At 48.5% G+C, this 27,200-nt stretch overlaps 1 protein-coding gene across 1 annotated transcript; it reads right to left on the minus strand.

Moving 5' to 3' along the window:
- Positions 1-5,619: 5,619 nt before the first annotated feature.
- LOC122365190 (doublesex and mab-3 related transcription factor 3, truncated-like) lies at positions 5,620-20,832 on the minus strand. Its single transcript, XM_043336186.1, has 5 exons — positions 19,677-20,832; positions 18,763-18,937; positions 6,887-7,149; positions 6,543-6,675; positions 5,620-6,307 (listed from the first exon to the last, which is right to left on the minus strand). The coding sequence occupies exons 1-5, from the start codon at positions 19,929-19,931 to the stop codon at positions 5,985-5,987; spliced, it is 1,149 nt and encodes a 382-aa protein (XP_043192121.1). The 5' UTR covers positions 19,932-20,832; the 3' UTR covers positions 5,620-5,984.
- Between the last annotated feature and the right edge of the window lie 6,368 nt (positions 20,833-27,200).

The following is a 27,200-nucleotide window of genomic DNA, read 5'->3' on the forward strand; positions in this document are numbered from 1 at the left end:
ACCCAAATGACCTTTGACCTGTGACCTCTTTTCAGAGACCATGTTTGGCCAGAATCGCGATTTCGCGTATGTCGGCTCGCATTAGCCGCGCAAGCTTTTCGTAGTTTCAAACGTTCAAACATGTGATTTGATGTTGCTTCCATACATTAGGGTGGGTTTCAAGGTCACCTGAAGGTCAGGTCAGGTCATTGACCTTTGGTGACCTCGTATGACCTCTGTTCACTTTTTCGAGTTTTACATGTTTCTAGGCTAGTTTTTAGAGCTGAATTCGAATTTAGCAACCATTTGAACATTTACGAAGTAGTTTTGGTGACTTCGTAACATGTTACGAAGCTGTCAGAGGCGGTTGACACGTACTACGAATACCCGTCACGACGCCTACTGGTTGACCTGACCTGACCTGACCCGACCAGGTCTAAATGCTTAAAGACATCATCTGTGATCAAAACTAACACGATATTCGTGATCAGCACCCCGAAAAACCCTTTAGCAGCCACACTTTACGACTTTCTAACAGGTCCCCATTTTCCCGACTTTCCCCAGCCGCAGATCATCCAGGAAGAGCACGCGGAAGGAGAGGTGCTGGACTACGCTGTCCTGTAGAGTGTAGATCAGTGTGGAGCCGCAGCTGATGTATAATAAATGATGCATAAAAAGGCTGCCAGTGTTTACGCAAGCGACCGGAACGACGACGGTTATGATGGCGTAATGTTAATTATTTTAAAATAATTAATTATTATATTATAATTAATTAAAATAATTATATTATATTAATTATTATATTAATAAAAATAATTAAAATTAGCGATAATTATCGCTAATTTTAAATGTCGCCAACCTGCGGAAACATGTCAGCCCAGTCTGTACCCAGCAGGGGCCCAGCCGGGAGACGCGTGCGCCCGGTCTGTACCCAGTCGGTGCCCAGTAGGGTCCGCATCGTCTGCGCGGCAGACGCGCCTGCCCAGTTTGAACCCAGCGGGGGCCCGACTCGCTATCGCCGTGGCGGAGTGGTTGACGGGGCTGCCCAGTCGGTAACCGGTCCAAGCCCAGTCGTTTGCCCAGTCGGGCCCCTGTCGAGGCCCGGCGTTTTCTTGGTGCAGACGCCACCTTGGGCCCAGTCGGGATGCCCAGTCGCCGCCCGGCGTATGCCCGACTGGGGCCCAGTCGGTGCCCAGCATAAATGCTGGCTGGGTTGGGTCATTGACCTGACCTGGAAGGTCAACCAATGACCAAGGACCTTAAAATTGGGTATCATCGGCTTCCTCTCGTCACGGGCAACACGCTCGTTTTTTCCGCGAAGCTCTAGCTCGATCAGGGGCAAAACGGCAAGGGGGGGGGGTCCAACCGACCCCCCCCCCTACGCATTAGAAGCTGGCAAACGCCGCACACATGCGAGGGTTAAATAACTCACTAGTACATAAGTCAGCGGCCGGATCCAATATAACCAGCCCCGCAAATCAAATTTCGACGGCCCTCCGTCCGACCCACCACCTAGAAACAACATGAACAGCCCACAACCGCCTCTGTCTGACGTCTGGATCGCAGCGCAGTTTGTCCGGGAAGATTATGTATTTACCTGCATCCCACTTAATGACGCACCGCACATCCGTCCTTTCGATCCTTAGGACAATTCCATATTTATCCTTGATCACGTTGACGCCTCCCTGTTCCGAAACTCTGATCCTCCGGCCCAGGCAGCCGGGGAGCTGCCAAGTTCCATTGTAGCTCTACATTGCCAGCCACGATATGGTCTTTCTGGGATCGGATCGTTTGAGCGGTTTGGTGGGCTGCACCACTAGGGCACTCCCGTCCGAACCAACGCGCTCAATCGCTGTTGCGCACGATTCAGTGGTCACGTTTGCCCAATGTCTCCCTTCAATATTCTTCCCCCATGGTCCTGAAATGGTCGCAGCTCCCAGTGAACAGCAGCTCCCTAAGGATCTTCGGAAAACAACCACTTTACAAAAGCTTACATACATGAATGCACCAAATTTAAGCAAACATTGAACGCTCATTGATCATAGGTAGATAGAAGTTTATTTCTGCATTAATCATTAAGAATCATATTAAGTGCGGACGTGAAAGCTGTTGCTGCTTGAAAGGCAACCGCCTGTTACAAGTTTGCCTTAAAAAGACGTAAATAGCTGTAAAAAGCTGAGCTTAATTTACGCCTCATGGAAAACCAGAACGGTACCGCCGTACCCTTTGCTACGCTTACATTCTTCATTTGCCAGACTTTTCATATTCTCGGCTGTTTTAGCTTGCTCAAGAGTTTTGTCTCTCGAAGTCACATCGCCTCTGCACGCTGTTATACCCTGCTTCTTTTCTATATGATCGTCTTTATTTGTTCTGGATACTGAAGTTTCATCGCTATGTGAGGTCGTGTCCTCGATATCTGGTGCGCCTCTTTTCATCAACAATTTTTCCACATCTCCGAATTCCTTCGTCGTGTTGTCTTTTGCACGTTCTTGCTTCTCTAAAGCGGCGCTCTTTCGTTCACCCGTCTTTGCGCATTTTTCCTCTTCCGGGAGCGTTTGTGTTTCCTGTGATGTTATAGTTTTTCCGGATTCAGCACCTCTGTCACGGTCATTTTCTGTAACATTCTCACCAGAACTACTGCTTCCACTGTTCACGACCTCACACTCTCCTATAGTGGTGTCCTTAATCTCGTTCATTTCTTTCTTTTCCCGCTCCACCTCCTCTCCTTTCTCCTGTTGATCCGACGTCGTCTCCGTCATATCGCGGTACAGCATCAGCGCCGGCAGGTCGGTCAGCACGTCCAACAGCGCGCAGCCGAGGTGCGTCATGAACAGCGCCACCGGGTGTCTGGTGAGCGCCGTGAACCGACTCCAGCCGCGCGACACGAACACGGCAGCAGCTACCGTAACCACCACCGCGCGCGTCACCGTGACCACGAACCAGGCGAGCACGAGGGCCGGCCGGCGCCGCTGCAGGCCCCGCAGCGTCACCGGCGCGGCCAGACAGGTCAGCAGGCACAGCGCCGACAGAAGACCGGCGCTGGTGTTCACCGGAACACGCGTGTCCTCCAGAGTGAAGTTGAGAGCGATTGACGAGTGGCAGAGCGTGATGTCAGAGTCGGCGGAGAGCTGGATGACGTCCTCCTGACCGAGGAACTTCTTCTCGAAGTAGTTGAGCATGCAGTAGTGGCTGATGAGGTACTCCGTGTTGTCGATGACCTGGGAGAAGACGATGACGCAGGTCACCAAGGCGATGATGAATTTGATTACGACGACGATTCGCACCACCCTCGCATTGCAGAATCTTGCTTTAGCACGCCGCAACAGTCCGGGCTCCTCTTGCTGACTTCTCGAAGCCTGGCCGTCCTCCTCCATACCAACCACACTGTTCTTTTGTCGTACACCTACAAACCAATCGAATTGAATAAACACTGCACTGCGTCTGATCGATCAGCCCGGACCTAGGGCGACTGCGGCCTGCGAGGAGCCGCTGGCGTCGGCTTCACACCTCTGCCTCGATAGCTGAGATAGGCCGCGTGCCTTGGCCGAGGCTGGCCGGCTGGCGGGAGGCCAGGAGGGTACCCGCGCCGCGAGCACACCCCACCGGGAGCCGAGGTGATGGTTTTTGTCCGGTGCGTCAGAGCGAGGCATCTGCGCGGCGCGGTACGTCAGCACCAGCCACAGCTCAGCCAAACAGAAACAGGTGGTCCGTTGAACGGGCGGGCGGCAGCGGGGGCACAGGTTCCAGAGCGTGCTGGTTGAGTCCGGCTCGGTCTGGTAGCTTACTCAGACGATTGGTATCTGAGACGCGCAACGCACAGTGCCAAAAGAGTCACTTTTGCGTGGCTCTACTATACCGTCTATATGTGAGTCAACCAGCCTGAGCTCCCGTTTCGATACACCGGTCCAGTAGCAGTTACCATTGCATTGTTGGTGCACTTAGTACTTACACTTAGTGCTTTTATTTATCGAAATCATCTATCTCTTCACGGTTAAATATGCCCGCTTTGTCTCGACCATCGTCTGTACATAACATCCCACAACTGGCAATATGTGCATTGTGCAGCGAGGCATGAAACGAGGCAGGTTACAATAGAGATTGGAAACACGATGCTAACACCAGTCGGCTGATTCAATCACGACGTAAGCTACCTCCTCATTAGCCGTGGCTATCTTCGCAAACAGCATTGTAAACGTCCAGGCGTCGACTATGATGGTTCCACAACATGCATCGTATAACAGAGTAGAGCTCCAGCGCCACCAACCGCAAGTGGCCACACACTGAACCGTTTCCCTCCTCCCGACATTCACCCCATCCGTCTCCGCGACCCCGTCCAACAATCGCCCCATATCTCACGGGCCGTGCTGCGGTCGACGTCCGCGTCTCCCTGTCCACATTCAGCGCGCCCAATGGAGCGTGAGGAGCGCGCGGGGAGCCCAGACCGGACCGGTTACCATTCAGAGACACGGGCCAGATCAAAACTGTCATAGTGCGCCCCAGTGCTGTCCCAGTAAACTCCCACGGTGCTGGCGGCGCGGCGGGGCGTCTCAGCCGATAATTGACCCGCGGCTCGACCATGGGGAGGGTGATATCTAGCTACTGTGGTACGCACGGGATAGAAGGTCCCCGGGAGACGGGAAATGGAAGGGAGAGATGGAGCGCTGCGGAGCTGAGGTTCGGCCGACGATGGATGCATGGCTGTGTTGATGCTGCATTACTATTCCCGGGAAATGTTTTTGATGAATAAACGTAAGGTGAGTTGTATCATGTATGATATTATTTGTACTGGAATCTCGTCGAAAACTAACGTCTTGAACACCCATGTATTTCGTAGGTGACATACTCCACAATAGATTAACAGGATGAGAACCATGAATTTCGTTAAATATGATTACGGAGCGAGCGAAGCGAGCGGAGTCTTTCTTTAGATTAACGGAAATTTCTGAGTATGAGCGGCCGGCCGGCCGTGCGGACGCTTTTGCGAGGCTTATGTATATCTCAGCAACCACTTGACCGATTTACACGCGGTAATTTTTGTAGGGTAGCTTCATTCCTTCTACCAAGTATTGGACTATTTCCGATGCATGCCGGTGACCCCTTATGCACGTGCCACGTGCAAAACGAAGAGGTGTCAGTTTTGTAATTGTTGCAATATCTCGGTAACTACTTGGCCGATTGCGCTGAAAGTTGGCATGTAGGTAGGCACCCACTAGGCACTGCATATCCTTGTGCCAGAGTTGGGGTGCTGCTGCACGTGCGCACGTGCAGGGGGCGTTTCCAGATCTCGAGAACGGCTGGACCGATGGCGCTCAAATTTGGTACACGGTTAGGGACCAGTTAGTAGGGTGCCGTGCACAAGTCAGTTGGGACCCATTTTGCACGTACGCACGTGCAGGGTGCCGCTCCCAGATCTCGAGAACGGCTGGGCCGATTGTGCTCAAATTTGGCACATCGCTAGAAACCGGTCAGTAGGGTGCCGTGCACAAGTCAGTTGGAGGTACCCCCTCGAAATTTCGCACGTGCAAGACTCACCCCCTCGCTCGCTCCGTTAGTCGCCCCAAAAGGCGCTATACTGGTTAGGGGATATTCTAAGTACAGGCGAAACTAGTGGCGGGCACTACCGCGGATAAAACTACACTGTACAGTACACACGACTATATTTATCCATTTGAAAGGGGAGGGTACACGTACGTCGAACAGAACATAGTAGAGGCATTACTTACCTAACGCAGCATTCTCGAGACAAGAATTGCAGCTTTTATTAGCCCTTGAAAAGTATTTACAGAAGCAAAAAGAAGCACAAAGTTGCATTCATGACTATCATTGTCATCATGAATGCCGCTTAACTCTTACGATCTGACATTCTCTCACGCCTCATAATACATAATTACTATCTTTTGGACATATGTATGACATAATTAGCAGTACCACATATCACACTCACAGTCACACTCCCCAGACCACCAATCACACTTGCATCACCTCCCACCGACCTGACCTCACCGTCACTTGTGCGGGGGCGGGGGCGGCGAGCGGCCGGGCTCGAGCCGCTCCTCGCCGACCCCCGTGGAGGACGGCAGACCGGCCGGTGTGCTCAGGCCGTAGCCGGGGTATGGCGGGAACAGGTCACTGCCGCCCCACGGTACGGGGAAGTACGGCGGGCGCGAGTACGGGTAGCGCAGGCTCGGGAAACTCATCATGGCCGGGGGCAGCTGCAGAGGGGAGAAGGCAGAGGGCGGCACCGGCGCCGGCGGCGGAGGAGGCTCGTCACGCAGGTCAGAGGCCGGCCGCGGCCGTAGCAGACTGTCGATGGCGTCCAGAGTGTTACCTGGCAGCGGGAGGGGTAGAGAGGGTCAGAGAGTAGCAGAAACGAATGCGTGAGTCAGAGCGGGCAACGAAAAGGCAAACGGAAGTGGAACAGTAGCTTATAAGTGTAAGATGCAGGCAGATCTACCATACGCATAAATTTCCGTGCTATAAGCAGTCTCTGATAGCTATGGTAAATAAAATAATGGTTCAAAGATGATGCAAGGCCAAATCGTCCACGAGTCACGACAACTCACCTCCGTGTGCTTTGAGTGCCTGTAGCAGCTCCACTCTGGATATTGACGGGAAGAGTCTGGACATGAGATCCAGAGATCGGTCCGAGTCGTAGCTGGGCTGGATCGCCCGCGGAGATGTGGATCTCTCTGAGACCTGGATTGACGGAGATGGTCAGCCAGCGATTATAATTGAATGCTAGCTAAAACATGCTTGATGTTTGGACGTCGTACACACGAGTACTCGAGGCGAATAGGTTATACATTGGGACAAATGCCAGACCCCCACAGAACCCACTGACCCCACAACTCAATCCCCCACCAAACAACTTAACTCTATCAAACGATATCCCCAAGCGCGCACTGACCTCGTCGTCTGAGCTGGTGGCTCTCGGCGGCGGCTGGGTCAGTGACAGGGTCACCGGTGACCTAAGGTCCAAACTGGTGGCCGCGCCGCCATCCGGCTGGTACGGCCGTCCCTGGTCCCGGTCCTGGTCCCGCTCCTGGTCTCTATCGTGGTCTCTTTCGTGGTCTCTTTCGTGGTCTCTGTCGTGGTCTCTGTCATGGTCTCTGTCATGGTCTCTGTCCCGTCCGACGGTCTCGGAGCGGGCCTTCTTTGCCGCTGGCAGACCTGCAACACGCCAGGCGGCAGCACGGGTCAGTCGTCGGTGTGATACCGAGGTCAGTACTTGAGGGTGGGACGCCAGGGCGCAGCACCTGCCGCAGTAAACGGTGAGTCTTTGAATGCACGAGTCTTTGGATGTGGCTTTGGAGAAACAGCCATCATGGCTGCGCGGCATGTGGTATCATTTGTGACAAAAAGTTGTTTCTTTCGGCAAACTACAGCCTTGGAATGGTCTCCTGCGTTGGAATGGTATGATTACATATTGATTAGGTGCTAGTCATTCTGCAAAAAATCCTTTTCGGCAAATTCAGGACAACGTCATGCGCTAATTAGGAAAGCACATATGGCAAAGGAAGGACACTGGACACCGGAGTTTGGTCACCGAGATTTTGTTGAGCCGACAAGATGGTAGGTCATCAGAAAAGGTTTAATGAATCTCATTCCCGGTTGCCGGATAAAACGGTGGCACCAGTTAAGCCCCGTAAATTGTAAAACAGTCGGTAATTACGAAGGGACAACGATCATAAGAATGAAAGCCTGGTGCGATAAAATTGCTTCAACGCCGCATTCTAAATGCAAGATACAACTTTATATTGCATCGTTTACCAACCGCTATTCAAAACAGGCCACATTATGTTCCATCCCATTACCTTGCTACCATCTGGAGGCTGGAGCCAGAAGCCATGAAACTAACCAACAGCGTCCGATCTGTTATAAACAGGCAGTTCCTTTATCAACTTCCTCTGAAACACTTATCGCGCTTCATTAGCTCATTTTCATCTAGCTATCAGACCAGTTTCCCACTCCGCGGCAGCGCGGCGGCCCGCCCCCGGCTGCCTGCGCCACAATGGAGCCATCCGCGCCACTGCGCCACAGTCGTCGATCGGCGGCCAACGCGGCGCTACTCGGTATCACCGCGCCGCGGCTGGAGCTGGCAGTCAATTAATAGCCGCTGTAGCAAATGTGCTTCAAATTGATTGGAAGGGCGCGCTCTGAATGCGCTGGAGGCGCGCCGTTTTGCACCCGTGCGGCGCCAGAGTGGCCATAATGGCGCTGTGGCGGCGATACTGACGCGACGTGCCAGAAAAAGGGAGGACGTGCCAGATACCGATGGCATTGGGGTGACAGGGGTCTCACACAAACGATGAAAAATGAAAGAACGAGTCGGCGATGCTGGAAGAGAAGGAATCATTGCAGAGAGAAAAACGGTGGTCGTAAAAAATCAAACCATGGTATGAACCAATTATCGATTAAACACGGTTGTAAGCTGTTGAGGCCGTGCCAGAACGCACCTCCTGACAGGTACCGTGTAAATACCACAATTCGGATATACCCAGAGCGGCGGTGGGTATATGCTGTGCCGCAATGCACCCGCAGTTAGACAGACTGGCGACTGTGCACCGCAATACAATCGCAGGTAGATAGACTGCACCGCAATACACTTGCGGTTAGAGTGGACCGGGCCACAGTACATCCATCGGAAAACTCCCTGCTCGGCCAGATATATGCATAGCTGTCTGACTGTGGGATTAAAGCACTCGTGGATGGAATGGAGCACTTGTGCGTTATTAACATCAATAACATTCGATAAATAATATGGCAACAAACGAATGGTAAAGAGACGGTGCCTGTTAGCTTCGGTTACAGCTTGAGCTGACCCTATGATAAATTGCTTTTTCCGACTCCGAAGTTCTTCATAGTCCTTCTTGTGGTATTCTTTTGCCTATTGAAAATATCCTTGAAAATAGCTGGACCTTCTTTTTTCAACGACTTATCAGTTACCGACTAGTCAGTTATCAAATCAGTCATATCGAGTCACGCGACATTCGGTTATCACATAAGCACTTTCGGCGATATTATCCTCGGTGTTGTCCATCTATTCCTCGGGGTGCTCGCAGAGCCCTATGTATTGCGGCCCACACGATGCAGCTACGTGCCAGCCGGCGCGCGTTTTTGCTCGATCTCCGCCCGAATGCCGCGGTGTCGGTCGGTGTTTCCGTTCATCGCTCTGTGGCGCGCCGTTCACGACAGTTGGCGCCAAAAATCCAATATGAATTCCTCGGCGCGTCGCGCCATTCCGTCGTTACTTTGGGTCTTCATACCGGTGCGGGAAATTAATTTGAAATGTGATAACAATAGACACAATAGAGCAGGTTATGGCCGGGGAGATAGTGATGGCACTATCGGGAGGCGCGGCACGCGGCCGGCGCGCGCTTTATTGCGCGGCTATTGTGGTAATCGGCGGCGATGGTGGCGCACTCCGTCACCGGACGGCCATGTGCCGGATAAACATGGCTCCTTGCTCAAGAGTTATTGAAAAATTAATGGCTCACAGCGAGGCGACGACCAAAAAGAAGGAGTGTTTTCGGCGGCTGGAATTTTATAATGAAGTAGTGGCTGCACTAAAAACGCGACAGCGACTTCGTGAGGAGACGGAGCGATTGTCAAATTTGACGACGCGAGAGGCCGTGGTGTCGGTGCTGTGGCGCGCAGTCAATTACACTGCGAAAATGACGCCGGCCGCGCGCCGCCCAGACGTTATAGGAATAACTGCAGGGATTAAGAGCGCCTATATTGCGAGCCAGATAGAAAGGAGGGTGGATCAAAAGCTTGTCGAGATTTCGCCAGGCCAGCTTGTAAAATTCAACTGGCAAATGTGTTCAGCAAAAGGAGATAACGAAAATTACATAGGATTGAGCCCAAATGGTAATGCAGAAAACCCTATGCAAATATGAAATAAATGCCTAGCTGCTTGCTGTTTAAATTTTCAGTTGCAAATTATGAAAATGCGTATTCACAATTAAAACTGTAAAGATCTTCTGCTGCTTCATCTTTTTATTTGAAAGTAGGGCAGGCAATCAGAAAAGAGTGTTTCGCTGACATAAAACAAAATAGTAAAATACAATTTTCTGGTTTTCCGAAAATAGTGCGTCTTCTTTGCCGTTCCTTTTCTTTTGCTTAGCTTCTTGTTCCAGTTAGAATGAAAAATATCTTTGGAAATAGAAGCAATCATTCATTATAGCAATTGGGTGATTACTTTTTACACTTACGCACTTAAATTACTTCCCCGATAATGAATACTTGGTAGATGGAACCACTATAAGTTTTTTTGTGTGAATGTCTCAAAGACCTCCGCAGACAAATACGACGGACTAGACGGCTTTCCTATCTTACAATAGCTTGTGAGATAGAAAAGTGTGTTTAAGATCTTAAAGATCTAGCGAATGCTTTCGTAATAAAAGCGCGATATTGTAAATAGTATCTGTTTTCGACTCATCAAGGGTATGATATAAACAACTAACGTTAGTTCGATTACGTCTAAATGAAGCGAAAAAATTCCTTGTCAGTGATTTGGTTAAGAATGAATTTAAAAAGTTGTCATTTCATGCTTTGTTATGCTGTATTTCAGCATTATCTTTAAGTGGACTATTTTGCCCTCTTTAAAAACTACTTTTTAATCACAAATTTTCACTGCATTTGCTCTTGGATTACGCCATATGGCCTAAAATGCGCGTTACAATTAGGTGTCATTGATAAGGAAAAGAACCTTCGACCCTCAGAAAAAAAAAATATTGACAACGTGAACCAACAATTACGATTAGGTATGAGGAGCCGCAAAAATGAAAGGTTCTATTTCCGTCTATGGCTCCGGTTACGAAATCAGGTTTTGGTGTCCAGTAAAATGCGTCGGTAACTCTGACTGACTCTGGCTCCGGCTCCTAGTAAAATGTGCCGGTACCGGCTATTACCAGCAATGGTGGGTAATGGGCAAGATTACTTGGTAATGGGTATGGCTCTGGTATCTGACATCACAGTCGTAATCAGCTCATATCATTTGCCTGATTTTTCTTTTTTTGTACGCATTGAATGGCACGCAGGTACTAAAATGCATATTTCGTTGAATACGGGGCAGAAGTGTTTATTGCATTCATTATGATAATTTCACAGTTTCGTATTTCTAATATTTCATTTTGAGGTGCTTTACTTTCCATCTCATCCGAAAACATAAAGCAGCGTTTATGCATGGCCAAATGACGAACAATTGCAACGATTAATGCCCGTGATAAAGAGCAATCTAAAATGAAAAAAGTAATGGTCTAATTGGACTAGGGGAGAGTGGGGTGGGTTGTATCAGTTTTTACTCCGAGACCCATAACCTCGTAACTATCCGTGGTAAACTCATTATTTCCATACTATCTCCTTCCTTGATTCTTCGGCTTTTTTTGTGCAAAGTAACTTTTCCGCTACCTCTACCAGTTTTTCTTCTACGGTCTGCCGAATAGAACAATGTTTTTGATACAACTTGCCCCATGGCTTGGGTGAGTTGTATCACATGGTGGGGTAATTTGTATCACTATTTCACGTTTCAGGGAGCTTGCTTGCTACTGGTTTTGAACATAACAACAACATTAAATGGGGTTAATACAATGTATATGCTCAAAGGCTTCACCTTTATTATACCAAACTTAGGTCATTCCGAACGAAACATCGAAACGAACGAAAAATCAACAGACTAGACGCAAAAGTGGCCCGTTAAGAGCAAAGAAGCCAACACATTGTGCCGAAATGGAACGAATATTGACTAGCTACCTACAAACGCGAGCCAGGGCTTAGCTTTCGCGATCAAAAGCAACATACCCATACATACATACATACATACATACATACATACATACATGGTACAACATACCTCACCCGGCTCTGATACAACATGTACCTCGCCGCCATCTTGGAAAAAACATCCTCGTGCTCAAAAACAGCGGACAGCTGGAGAAATCCATTTTCACTCACGCAGCCTTAGAACCTACCCTCACCAACGCTACGGAGATCTGTCAAATTCGTGCACATCTAAATGCCCAAAACACACATTTTCTTCCAACTTATTTTTTTAGAATGACATTAAAAAAACATAAAATCGGCTCTCACCTCGAGACGCGTCCACCCAGCCACACGACAGAACAGGGAAAGATGGCGCCCGGAAAACCTCGTCGGATGGTCGTGTCACGAGCCCCATCTATTGGATAAGTTTGGCACAATTCGCCCTGATACAACTTGGACATGATACAACCCTCCCCGCTCTCCCCTATTGAGAACAACAATGTCGATTGCGATAACATTAAGAACTACTTCCAACTATGAAATGAAAAATAATCAAGAGGCATTTGTTACAGCAGCCCCAACTTTAAACAAAAGTTGCCAGCCGATTAGAAGGCTTGTAACTCTGCTGTCAAATACGAATCATAATTGCCCACTTATGAAATAAAGAAGTTCCTTTTATGAAGACGAGTGGCATTGATGGTTGATGTTAGAAAATCACATGGACAGAGTCCAAAATGTCGAAACAATGATCATGTTTCTGAGGACGCTGCAGAGACGCTGTCAACTTAAATTATTTGCAATAATCTTTGAAAATCAGTGAGTCTGTCCTTGCACTTGGATAACCGAATTGGCCAGCAACTGATAAAATTCCCTTAACCCGCGCCCTGATGGGGGGGGGGCCATTTTGGCCCCCCCTGTGGTTTTTCTTAAATAGCGAGAAAACGGCGGCGCGCAGCGCCGCCAAATTTTGGGTACCTTACCGGGCATCAATTTGACACCTTCACACAAAATTTCAAGTCACAGGTCACCTCAGGTCAGGAGTTATTGAGGTCAAACTGAGGTCATGTTCGAGTAAAAATGAGCAAAAAACATGACATCTTTAAACGCTCACAAATTCTACAGTTAACAAGCAATTTTAAAGTTCTTTATGTGGTTGTGTAGAGAAAAGACGGCGCTACAAAACTGCTATCTCGGATTTTCGAAATTTTGGGATTTTGACCCCAAAAATTCAAAAAAATTGATTTTTTTAGAAAAACTCAAAAAATTTCCAAAATTTTTTTCGAATTTCGAAAAAACCGGAATATATGTGATAGTCCCTGCGCTCTTCGATATACATACCAAATTTTAGATCGATACCTCTTTTTTTGGCCAAGTTATAGCGAAAAAAAACTGTTAAAAATTGATGACGTCAAATTTTTTAACTCAATTTTTAGCAATTCTAGACCTCGTAGCGCAAAACGGAGAACACCATTGAACTCCCCGTGACAAGCTGCATCGAATCGATACCCATTTTATGCAAAAATATCAACTTTGAAATTTGACCTAATTTGACCTGACCTTGACCTGACCTTGACCTGACCTTGACCTGACCTTGACCAAAACGTGACCTAAGCTGGCCCTAAAGTCTGTCTGACCCACATAATCGCATTTGTCATGTAAAATGGACCATAAAACATGCATCACACGACACTTTCATATTGTGACCCCCCAGTGACCTGACCTCTGTGACCTGACCTGGTATCAGTGACCTCAAATAGCAAAATATGTGTTTGAAGAACATTTCCCCATCGATGATTTTCAATGAAATGCATTTTACTCGATTTTACAACGCATTTCTTGAAATGCCTGTAAACGGTGAAAATTCGACCTTTGACCTGACCTGTGACGTCATCGGTTTGACCGAGGTCAATGAAATTGGGTCACAAGGTAGTTCCCCGTTGGGACTATCCAACACCGTTTACCGCTTGTCGCTATGTTGCGTGGTTCTCGAGATCTGAGGGGGGGGGGGGCCAAAATGGCCCCCCCCCCCCCATCAGACCGCGTTGCTCGGCAGAGCCCATCTGGGCGCGGGTTTTAAGATTCCTCGCCACATCATATTCGTTAATCCATTTTGATAAATCATCTTGAAATATTCGACCTATTTTCAGTTAGGAATCACCTCAAAAAGGTGAAGTGAAACAATGCACTGCCTGTAGACGATTCCATCAAAACAAAATAATTTCATGAGAAAAGAGTGCATTTTCACGTTCGATGGTGGAAATAATCACCGTGCTTCGAAACATAGGGGAAGTTGGGGGAACGCCGAATACTTTTTTTCTGACGCCCGTAGCACGCAAGGTAGACAACATAAGCTATTCTTGTTGGCGTCATTCGAGAGGCCAGTCTTGGCGTTGGACCCCTGAAGTCGAACAACAATGTAGTATCTAGTGATAGCGAAATGACAGAATTACTAAGTACTCAGTTTCAATCGGTGTTTACCGTTGAGGACACGGATGGTATTGAGTCACTTCTACCACAGATGGTTACTGATGCAATGGTTGGAAACTTAGGCGAGATAGGTTGTGGCTTGGTTCAACAGTATATTGAGAGACTAAAGTCAAATAAATCTGAAGGGCCTGATGAAATATATGCAAAGGTATTAAAGGAATGTAAACAAGAGTTATCAATTCCATTATCTATAATATTTACGAGATCCCTTAACGATGCAGACATTCCTACTGATTGGAAAAAAGCAAATATAGTCCCAATATTTAAGAAAGGCGATAAAAGTTGTGCTGAAAACTACCGACCTGTCAGTCTTACCTCCTTGGTATGTAAACTACTTGAATCGATTATTAAGGATAACATAGTTTGTTTTCTGAAGGAGAATGATATTATAAAAGAATCTCAACACGGATTTATGAAAGGGCGCTCATGCCTCACTAACCTTTTGAAATTTCTTGATGAGGCGACAGAGACTTTTGATCAGGGTAAGCAGCTAGATGTCTCTTTCCTTGATTTCAGTAAAGCCTTCGATACGGTGCCCCATAAAAGGCTCTGCTTACAACTCAAATGTCATGGAATAGATGGTCAAATCTTAAGCTGGATTGAGAATTGGTTATCTGATCGACAACAGCGGGTAGTGCTAAATGGCACTAAATCAAAATGGAGAAATGTGCTAAGTGGGGTTCCACAGGGATCCGTCCTGGGACCATTGCTTTTCTTAATTTTTGTTAACTCTATCGAAACTGTCGTGAATAGTGATGTGCTGAAATTTGCTGACGATCTTAAAATATTTAGGGTTATAGGGGACGATAAGGATCATAATGAGCTCCAATCAGATCTTGATAGGCTCGTAAAATGGTCAGAGCAGTGGCAAATGAAGTTTAATTTTAAAAAGTGCAAGGTCATGCATATTGGTAGAGAACATTATGACACTTCATACACAATGGGGGGAAAAACATTATGTAATATAGACAGTGAAAAGGACTTGGGCGTGATTATTAATAAGAAGGTTTCTTCAACTGAACAAGTACAAGCAGCCAGAAAAAAGGCCCTTCGGATGCTTGGAGCAATAAACAGGAATGTTTCGTACAAAAGTGCAGAGGTTTTGCTTACGCTTTATTGTGCATATGTTAGGCCTCATTTGGAATATTGCGTTCAGTCATGGTCTCCAATGCATGAAAAAGATAGCTTGCTTTTGGAAAGAGTGCAAAAAAGGGCGACAAAGATGGTAAATGGTATGAAAGATCAGCATTATGAGGATAGATTAAAATCGCTTAAGCTATTTTCTCTCAAATACAGAAGGCTTAGGGGAGACTTGATCGAGGTGTTTAAATTCGTAAATGGCCAAGCCACAGGATACCTTAAGGATATGTTTGATTTCAATTTGGAGGGCAGAAGCAGGGGCCATCAATATAAGCTTGCCATTAAACGTAGCAGGACAAAGTTAAGGCAGTCGTTTTTCAGTAGAAGAGTGGTAGGTCATTGGAACAGTTTACCAACTAGTGTAATAAGTGCAACCTCCCTCGAAACATTTAAACATAGCCTCGACAAATACTTTACAGAGCGGGATATAGTATACAGATATAGGTGGGACTAGCCAACTGATGTGTGCATGTGATCAGTGTAAGATGTGCGTGAATTCATAGCAAAAATTATGCCTGGTATTAGGTTGCAATATGTCTGCAGAATGTTGTTGCGGGTGTTTGATGCTGTTCCGTTGAGCTTACATGCGAATTGTTTGGAGATGCCTTGCATGGCAGTGGACTTGTGAGACATTTGGCGATGATAGTGCGTGGCCGGGGGGGGGGGGGCAGGGAAGAGTTGTGACGAAATGATTGATGAAGTGATGAAGTGGCAAAATGTTGTGTAATGTGGTGTAGGTATGCTTTATGCCTGCAATGTGTCGCTGTTTTGTGCCAACTTCACACACATAAGTTAGGGAGAAAAGCGGAAAGGTGGCACGCATTTTGACAGAGTACAGACTGTGCAAATGTGCAACCAAGTATGGGCCCCAGTGGCTCTTTGTTGTACTGCAAATTTATGTCTTATGTCTTTATGCCTTTCAAACATACCAGGCGCATTTGATGAATTCGCATACCGTTAAGCGCACAAACTAAAAATATCAAAGAAGTGACTTTTTCGGCGTTGCCCCGGACTGCGGGGAAAGCCGAAAATGGGAGAAATGATCTACGGGGAATGCCGACATTGATGTTTTGCCACTTTATCTCAAACTTTATCCAGAATTTATCAAAGCTGACACGCGTTTTAAGAGCTTGAGGACGCTTGGTGCACACTGGAAGTTATAATTGTGTGATATAATAAGAAAATGCCAGGTAAATAATTCCTTATAGGTAACAGGACGTTGTGTCGGTTGAAAGTGTAATTTGTGTGACTAAAAATTCGCGTTGCTGTTCTACAGCAGTAAAGTCCACGTAGCGTGCTTTAACGTGCGTAATTGCACGTTTTCGGCCATAGACCCGGGAACAGGGGGGGCAGCGGGGGCGCTTGCCCCCCCCCCAACTTGAGAGCCGAGGGGGCGGCGCCCCCTCAACATTGAGGCAGCGAGAAAAGATCTTTCCTCCCTTTTCCGGACTTTTCCCTTCTTGTTTCCTTTATACATCTACACATCAACACATGGCATTTTCCTTGCCATCTGAATGGTTTCTGCTGATACAGTAGGTATCGATTTGACAACATCTGCTATTGTCATTCCGCTTTGATTTGGGCCTGATCTTGGCCATAAGTTTGGCAAGCCAGATTTTATACTGCACCAGCTTGAGTCAACTTTGAGAAATACATAACGTACATACAACGGTGGTAAAATCGTTGCTATTATAGGTATAACACAGTTTACCCGCTCCGGATGTGATGGAGGGGTGTGGAGCAATGAGTGCACTGACGTGGCGCCCTCGGAGGGCCGGTATGGGATTAAAGCTCAGCGACACTAAGGGCTTGTATGGTGCCTTCGGTTATCGGTAGCACCCTCAGAATCACCGGCGTAGGGCCCTCAGAGCCGCCGGTAAGGGGTGTTTAGAGGCACTGGTGTAGGGCCGCCATGCCGGTGCCGGTGTGGGCGCTCAGAGGTGCTAGTGTGATTCTCTCAGAGGCGCCGATGAGGGTCCTTACAGGCGTTGCTGTGGAGTGTGGATCCTCATAGACGCTGGTGTGGAGCCGTTACAGACGGGTGTGGGGCCTTTAGAGCTGCTGACGCGAACTCTCTACAAGCCGGCAGGGGGTCTCAGTGACCGGCAAGGGGACCTTGCGCCGGCAGAAGAAGTCCTGTGGGGTCCTTAGAGACCGGCCCTCATAGGCACCGATGAGGGCCCCCACAGTTGCCGTTATGGGGCCCTCAGAAAAATAAGTGTGGGACCATCACAGGCGGGAAATGCCCCTAGAACTGGCCCCTCATAGGCCGGTAAGACCTCTCAGAGGCCAGTAACGGGCCTTTGGAGATCACCGAGGTGTCCTTAAAAGCCGCAAGAGGCCCTCAGACGCCGGCGTTGGACCCTTATGGAGATCTTAGTGTGGCTATTCAGGGCCCATGAGGTGCTCTGACGAGCCCCATGGGGCCCTTCTGAGTAGAAATATGGCCATCGTTAACCCTCAGCGGTCAAATGGCGCCGCAGGGCCCCTCGGACCCGAGGGTCCCTTTTATCCCGATGGGGGGGGGGGGGTACGTGTCCCCTTAGACCCCTAGCTACGCCACTGTTTCATATGCATCATGTCAGGTATTTTAGGCTCGCCCCCCCAACTTGAAAATCGTTCCCGGGTCCCTGTTTTCGGCATTACCCCAGCCAGCCATACTTTCATTTGCAGGCCCATAACTTTTCAACGAGCCGTATAAATTTCAAATAGGCAGCACACTTATGCAAAGACATGCTGAAGATTACTTGACCGAATTGGCCAGACAAACGGTAGCATAATGAGTAAGAAATGCAGCTTCAAAGGCGCATGTAGTACAAGGAACGCGTACCTTGAAAACGCTCTTGGCGCCCTCACAGCCGAAGTATTCCGAATGACGACTCGTAACAAACATGCGATAATTGTAGTCACTTAAGCTTCAGAGCATCACTGACAGGTGGCATCCATGTCTTACGGTTTTCGAAATATCTCGAATTTCGGCTTTGCCCCAACTCCGGCATTGCCCCAACTTCCCCTATGACTTGTCATTCACCAATGAGCACAACTTTTACGTTCTCGGACCCAGATTGAACAATGAAAAGCACAATAACGAAAGCAGTTATGAAAGCTCAGTCGTCCAGCATGTTCGGTGCACACATGAACCAGGCGCTAGCGAAACCAGCCCGGGGGCAAAAGAACCAAACACTAAATTTGTTCATTTCTTTCCATATTCTTTTATAAGCGCAATGTCTAAAATCTAACCCCAAGGCTGGAATGTGGTCCAATAAATGCCCACCTCTGCAGTAGCGGTGACTGGAAAACGTAACACCCGAACATGTAGTGCATTGAAACCAGGCAGACATGGCACCCCCCCCACACACACACACACACAAAGCCGCGTCACCGCGCCCTTACCGCGGTCCATCTCAGTAGCACCGTGTTCGGAAGCCGTCTCGGTGTGTGTTCCGGGCGGGGGCGGGGGCGGGGGCGGCGACCCGGCCGACCCGCCCATCTCGGCCGGCACCGGGAACACCACGCCCAGCTCGCGGAGCTCGTTCTCCTCCTGAGCCTGCTGCCGGCGCAGCGCCACCTGAGGAGAGGGGAGGTCAACAGGTCAGCCCAGAGGCGCAGCGCAACCTGAGGAGAGGGGAGGTCAACTGGTCAGCCGAGAGGCGCAGGGTCACCTGAGGAGGAGAAGGGGAGGTCAAGAGGTTGGCTGAGGGGTTTACCAAGTCAGTGAGGGGCGCAGGGCCACCTGAGGAGAGCGGAGGTCAACAAGTCAGAATAAAGATTTAGCAGGTTAGTGAGGGGCGCAGGGCCAAGCGGGTAGGGTGCAGCAGGCTAGTGAGGGTGGAGAGGTCAGATGAGGGGCGCATGACCATCTGGGGAGAGGAGGAGAGGGGCAGCAGGTCAGTGAGGGGTTGGGAGGCGCAGAACCACCTGAGACAAAGCAGCTGAGAAGCGCAGCAGGTCAACAGAGGGATGCCGGGAACCCTGAGGAAGAGTACCAGATCAGACCGAGGAGGAGCCGTCTCTGGACGGGTGCAGCAGGACAGACGCTGGACAGAGGGGCGCGAGTAGGGAGCACGCTCCGACGGCCAATAAACGAGAGTTATCCGTAACATATCGGAGGAGTTAGACTACAAGACATCATGAAAGCAAAATAGCAAATGATAACACTTCCCCAAGAGACCGTTATCTTTTTAGCAATGTCACTTCTCTGTATCAGTATTGAAATCAACATCGAACAGTCAAAAGCACAAACTGGAAACACAATAAGCACTCGATAATCTCACACCTCGCTGCGCCGTCCCCTGCCCTGGTCCCACCTGGGCGGCCATGACGCGCTGTCTCTCGGCGATCAGGGTGCACTTGCAGCAGGCGCAGTCCCGGTACCGACAGTAGCGCTTGTGGCCCTTCAGGGCCGACACGATGCCGTGGTTCCTGCAGCGCGCACACTTGGGCGTGCGCTGGTAACGCTCTGAGGCGCGCAGAAACAGAGGAGAGAGGCCGCCGAGCACCGCCTGGCTCAACAGGGAGCCACCCGTGGCAGCCAGGCTGATGGGCACCTTCGATGAATCCATGGCGACTCGGATTTGGCAGCGGGAGGAGGGAAACTGAGGCACGCCAATGCGCGCTGCGGCGAGGAAATCTTCTCGGGGAAATGCGGATACCGCGTGCTGTATGCGCCACGAAAGGCGGCCTACTGAAACCTATCGTCTGAAAGTGACACTGAGACTGATACAAGCTAGCGTCTGTATCCTTCCCGGCCAGGGACCCGGGAGCCGACCACCGCGGCCGATCGCTGTCGTGCCTAAGGACACATCTCGCCGTATCGGGCTGTCGGCAGAGGTGGCCCCTCCCCTGGTCACAGGCCGGCTACAGTGCCCGACGGCCGCTCCGCCAATCAGCGCGGCGCCCGGGCGAGGCCCCGCCCACCGCGTCCGGCGGCCGCCCTGTCATGAGCCGAGCTGTCTATGGGGACGGGGAGGGGACACCGATGATACAGAGAATGGAGGGATCTGCCAGCTTTGAGCGTACTCACAGCGAGTGGAAAACAGCCGATATTTGCAGCCGATGGGGCGATAATTTTTTCATATCTCTGTCATCGTTGTAAGTCAACGAAGTTCAGGAGTATCGGCTTAATTAATGGGTCCGCAGTTGGGTAGGTAATGGGCACAGTGAGCAGAAGCCAGAGTAATGATTGACATTAAATAATATGTTGGCGAACCGCTAATAGGTGCCACCCAAAGTGCTGTCACATTAGCATTCAACGCATTAGCCATCCAGTCCAACTCTTCGTCCAATCCGGAGGAACTGGCCGTCTAAAAAGCACAGTAGGGGAAAGTGACCGCCACCGTAACTTTGGAGCAATTTTTCGACTGCTCAGAAAAAACTGAGACGTGAAACTGAGCGAAAACGTCCTTTAGACATTTTACTTTCATTTGCCAGAAGATGAGACTTCTGATGCAACAAACACATTGTAGCTATTTTCGCAAAATGTTGCAAAAACCGTATTACCCCCCCCCCCCCCCATCCCATGAGGTAAAACGGCCATGTGAGTAGGGTAAGACGGCCAGCCTGCTTCAGCGACCGGGACAGTTAGTAATACATGCCCAAGAGTAGCCGCAATGATACGGGCACTCGTTGGTCACAAGTGCTTCGGGAAATGTAATGTACGGGATTCGCGCAGATTACGCCTGCGGCCTGCTCGTGCATTATGAGCCAAAGTTCAGAAAGTTTGCATAGCTTTCTTTCTTAGTATTCTAGAGTAGATTGTATGTGTGAATATTCCTAATACCTATGTGTGTGTGCATCGAAATCGAACATTTTCTTTTTTTAGCAAAAAAAGGTTATTTTTCTACGGCTAACACTTATATTTTTATAAGTAAAAGACCCATTGGATCCTGCTTGGCGGATATTTACCCCAGCCTCAGTGTCAGAAGTTTAGCACTATTTTTATCCGAGGACAATTTGCTGGAAGTGGAGCACGGTGAATGAACATGGGTGGCATATGAGTACCTATGTATACCACAGAGATTACGAGTTTTTGACTCTATATGGAGCTGCTCACAAAAGCTTACACAATATGCTATAAATGTTTTCAATGAAATGGGTGTATTCGTATTTCTATTTGTACTTTGAAAGTCCCCAACAGACATGTATCCACTTACAGGCGAAGTCAATCTATAACATCAAATAATAATGCTTAAGTCGGGAAAAATAGTCAAATCTTGGAATGAGCTTTCCCTTCACAGTATCTTTAGAACTCCTTATACATCTTGGCAAAATGTCACAAAGGTGGAGATTCAACATTGAATCTTGAGATGATGTTAAACGAAAGCTTATTTTAAGAGCAGTGGAAAATTTTTGACGACTTTTAATTTTTGTCAGAAGAAACCAATTTACATGTTAACCCGCGCCCCGAAGGGCTACCGGCGGACGCTACCACCCGTAGGGGGGGGGGGGGGCGTTTCGGCCCACCCCTAAGATCTCGGAAATTTACCGGCCGGTTTTCAAAATTCCACCAGGGAACTAACTACCTTGTGATCAAATTTCATTGAACTAGGTCAAACCGATGACGTCACAGGTCAGGTCAAAGGTCGGATTTTTACCGTTCACAAGCATTTCAAGAAATGTGTTGTGAACTCGAGTAAATTAGTAAGGTTTTGAAAACCATCGATGGTACATTGTTCGTCAAACACATACTTCGCTATCTGAGGTCACTGATACCAGGTCAGGTTACAGAGGTCAGGTCATTGGGGGTCACCTGAGGGTCACAATATGAAAGTGTTGTGTGATGCATGTTTTATGGTTCATTTTACATGACAAATGCGATTATGTGGGTCAGGCAGCCTTTGGGGCCAGCTTAGGTCACGTTTTGGTGAAGGTCAGGTCAAGGTCAGATCAAATTAGGTCAAATTTCAAAGTTGATATTTTTGCATAAAATGGGTATCCATTCGATGCAGCTCGTCACAGGGAGTCCAATGGTGGTCTTTGTTTTGCCCAACGGGGTCTAGAATTGACAAAAATTGAGTTTGAAAATTTGACGTCATCATTTTTGAACAGTGTTTTCGCTATAACTTGGCCAAAAACGAGATATCGATCTGAAATTTGATATGTAGGAAGACGGTAGGTGCTATCACATATATTCCGTTTTTTTTGAAACTCAAAAAACTTTTTGGATTTTTTGGCTAATATTTCCAAAAAACTGCTTTTTTTAATTTTTGGGGGTTAAAACTCAAAAGTTTCAAAAATCCGAGATGGCAGTTTTGTAGATCTGTCAATTCTACACCTTTTATGTCTTGATCATTTTTCTGTATCTTCAAAGCTGTAGGCCTGACAGCTCTTCTCGCGAAGGTCTTTTTTTGGTCGAAAATGGCAGAACACGACGTCATTCTGACGTCATTTGTGGCCAACCTATCATAGCCTCTGGAGAATTTTTTAAACACAATGTGTAAAATTGATGCCCGAAGGGGTCCTGAAAGTTTGGTGGCGATATCTCCAGTCGTTTAGGAGATATTGACGGAAAAGGACAGGGAGGGGCCGTTTCGGCCCCCCCCCCCATACGGGGCGCGGGCCATGTTATCGATAATTTCTTTCTACTTCTAAATGCACATTCGCTACAACAATTAGATTACCTTGATGGATTGGCTTTTGTAATATCTTAAAAACTATGAGGAAAGCAAATCAACATTTAAACATTCCTGCAAATCTTCAAAAAGGAAAGTCGAATTGATTTCGGTCTTGCTCATCCACCGAACATTGATCGAACTCATTCTAATCGAACGAAGACCATCACTATCACAATACCGTGATCGTTTATTCGTGGACTCAACTCAGTCGTGCGTAACTGACGACATACATGTGCATTGTGTCTGTCATCTCCTCTGTCACCTCGGAGTCCGAGTGATTTGCCGGCAGATATCGGGGTGCCCTTCTCGGCTGGCGTGGCTCAATTGGGAGAATCCGGCTCGACATGCCCCACTCAGAGCCCCAACTTACTCAGAACATGTTATAGGTATGTACCTCCTAATGTTCATATCATTAGGTGCTGGAGATTGCAGGTGCTCCCCATTAGTGACGCGAACGGTGGCGATCCACGGCGTGGCGTCTTTTTAAAGGCTGTGAAGCCCGCCTTCGAGTGTGTGCGATCGCTGGATGTTGCATGTTATAAGAATTGTTTCTGCACTTGTTTGTTGTGCGTACACTGAAAACAATTTAACCCAAGGCTGGCGAGTAAACCGGTGTTTTACGGGTACCCCTATCCGCAACCATTTTTAACCACCCTCCCAGGAGTAGTGCTAGGTCCCATTGCGGTGTAGTCGTACTTGCTCTGAGCGGATATAACCGCTGTCAGCGAACAAGTCCGCTGAGAGCAGGGACGACTACACTGCAATGGGACCTTACTGTACTCCTGGGAGGGTGGTTAAAAATGGTTGCGGATAGGGGTACCCGCAAAACACCGGTTTACTCGCGGGCCTTGGGTTAAATTGTTTTCAGTGTAAGTTAAATGAAAATCATACGATGGGTGAGATTTTAACGTGTATGACTGTAAGCGAGGCACAAGAAAACAGGTGTTTTCGGACGTGCATTTCTCCGCAGAAGTAGGTATAAATGCCGGAAGAAGCAAAATACGAAAACATGTATATTTTTACATTTTCTTCCAACGCTGTAATTTTCTAAGGAACCGAACGGTGCCTCATTAAAACACACATTCGTCCCACTGAGACTGCAGTTTACTTCCTTTTCGCCTCAGATGAATATGACTGCAGTTTTAGAGGAGGCTACAATAATTTAGAGTGATCTTTAAACTGCTTATAATTGCAGCGCATTCATTCAGTGCACGCAGCAGAAAAATCTGGTCGTTTCCGGCCGTCTTTTCAAGAACTTTTAAAAGTGTTCAGAAAGGTTAGAAAACAACCCGAACTCCACCACCACAGTGTATAATTACTTCTCATTAACGGCAAAAATCCTGCCTGAGAGTGCTCCGACTCTTGGTCGCGGTTAGCCGAGTCTGGCTCTTGCTGCTCCCTCCCTCTCCCGAGTGGAGAGGATAGGAGTTACCGTCTCGTCGAGCTGTCGGGGCGCGGCCCGTCTACATTTCGGCGCCCCTATGTCCGCCGCCGTCACCGCAGTGGCGTCCCACGGCAATTGTACCTCTGCCGGTGGCTGGGCGGCGCTGACGGACGATCTGACGGGCCGACAATGCCTCCCCGCTGACGGGGAGGGCCGCGCACGGGCGCCGGGATGCGCGGGGAGGGGCCGCCCGGTGGGAGGTCGGCGCGCGGGGTTATTAGTGCGGCTATCTGACTGTGAGTCTTTGTGTGTTACCCAGCCACAGAGAACATGTGAATGCTCAGTGACTAAATACCGGTCGTCTCCAGTTAATGGCCAGTCGCTAACCACAATGCGGCGTTTGTTCAAATTTAATCAAATAATGCCTAATGGGTTATGTACTTCTTTCTGTTTCGCAGGTCGGTTATTAAAAACGGCTTCAGCTAAACGGTGCAAACAAAACAGATGAATGCGAATTAACGGACTGAAAACGGAGGGAATGATGCAGTGTGCAGATGTTTTCATTTTCAAACGAGAAAAAAGTAGAAAAACTCGTCATGACTGGGATTTTACAGCAGACGGTATTTACAAAGCCAGGCAAGGTGCCCCATTTGCATGATTGCCGTGCTTATTAGGCGTCGTAAAGATATGATGCAAGCATATTTTCAGGCTTGGCTCTTCATTTTCTATACCAGATAAAATTCAGAAGGCTTCGTTTGACAGCAACTCTCAAGTGGCCAAGTCCGAACTCCGAATGCCTATACTTTGTAAGGTTAACCTTTTCAGATATGTAGTCCGCAGAAGACTACGAACTACTGCTTACATGAAAATCTTTAGAAATTAAAAAGATACTCTATATTCATTTGTGCAACAACTGGCGGCATTGATATGGACACAGTGTATAAGCAATTATCGAGCACTTCAAAGACGTTAGAGAGGAGTTTCTATTGCCTTTTTTAATTCTGAACAAATAGCGAATTGAACTTGCAAAAAAAACGTTGACTTTCACTGGACACTGACAAACAACATAATTCACATTGATTTAGGCTATCTCAATAAGAAAAAATAAACGGAAAGAGCGCACGAAAACTTATTTTACCGAAAGCTTGTAAAAATATCAGAGGGCTGCCAGATACATGTGTGTCCAACAATTAGCGGCCGAGCCATTAAGCTTTTGTCGTCCCCTCTAGCAGCGTTGTCCGGTCGAGTGGCGGCCAGCCGGTGCAGAGCCTCACAGATCTGCTCACCCGGAATGATCCGCTCAGCTGTGACCCTCCTCCGTGCTCTGCCCCCGCCTCCCTCCCTCTGCCCGCGGCGACAGAGCAGTGACACACACCCGGTCCTTTCAGCGTCCTCCGATTTCATTTTGGTCCTATAAAATTATTAAATACCTTTGTCGAATCCCAGCGGGCTGAATGGGATAACCAGCTTTCAGAGATGGATAGATAATGATTATTCTTTGAAACTGAACCCTTCTCTGCCCCGACGATGTTCCCGGGGATAATTTTTTGTGGGAACCTGGTTGTATGGGGCTCCATAGCCCGGCAGCATTCACTGCTGCTCGGCCATTCAGGACGCCGACATTGGATATGGTCGGCCGACGAAACATATTGTTTTCACTTCTCCCTTGGATTGTTATTGATAATTTAAATGTGATAAAGGATTGAATGCGTTTCTGACTGGTGCACACGCAGCGCTTTATTCGTAGATTAATAGTTCAATCATGAAGACGGGCTCACTTTTTACTGGCGACCAGAACAAAGCCTCAAGGGTCCGAGTTTCTGCGATTGTTCAGAGCCTTTTGGGCGACGGGTCCTGCTCCTGGGGACCCAGCTTCAGCCGCAGCTTTGTATCCGCGCCGGTAGTCCCGGTATTCACGTCCCCACGGCACACCGAGAATTGGTACTTCAGAAACTGTCCGTCCGCCCACACAAGAAACGAATCCTGTTCAACTTCTACCGGCTCGGCGGCCCACCGACAAACGATATTAATTCAGTCTCCCGAAAGTAATTAGGCTAGTGAGCGCCGCCGCCCGACTGATTACCATAACTACAATGTTTGGCAGGGGTTTCCTCGTTTCTACAACCGGTGCCGACTTGACAGAGCAATCTTCGCCGCAGTTGCCACGCTAATTTGAAGTGAAACGCGATCTTCGTCTAGCGCAGCCGAGGCAATCGTGTACACAGAACCGCCCCCGCGCCGGTGCTGCAGGGTCGACGGATGAAAGCGCCGTCGGGAAATACCACAAAATCACTGGTGCATCTGGATAAACACAGCAGCTTCATGGACATTCAGATGACTCAGAATTTTCTCCTCAAACATGAGCATAGGTCTGTATGACAGCGACATATGTAAATGTTGCTTTAATCTCAGCGAGGATGCTAATTCCTGCCAACAGTATTTCACATTGTTTACGCGTGACTAAATCGGCGCTCATGGGGTTTGCGGCTGGCTTCGCCATGACTGAATTGACAGGATCTTATGGTCTGGGCTTCGCCATGACTGAATTGACAGGATCTTATGGTCTGGCTGTTGCCGGACCGAACACAGTGCTCTTCCTGGTGTGACTGTGACCGGAGCTCATGGTCTGGATGTGACCGGACCGGCAGCTTCTGGTCTGACCGTGACCAGACTTCATGGTCTGGATGTGACCGGAGCAGAAGCTTTTGTTCAGACAACCACCGAGCCTTACGGTCTGGATGTGACTGGACCGGCTGCTTTTGGTCTGACCGTGACCGGCTGTGACCGGAGCGACCACAGCGCAGCTCTTGTGCAGCGGAGCCACAGCCACGCCG

Source organism: Amphibalanus amphitrite, unplaced genomic scaffold (assembly GCF_019059575.1).
Source record: "Amphibalanus amphitrite isolate SeventyFive unplaced genomic scaffold, NRLGWU_Aamphi_draft 000721F_arrow, whole genome shotgun sequence".
NCBI lineage: Eukaryota > Metazoa > Arthropoda > Thecostraca > Balanomorpha > Balanidae > Amphibalanus > Amphibalanus amphitrite.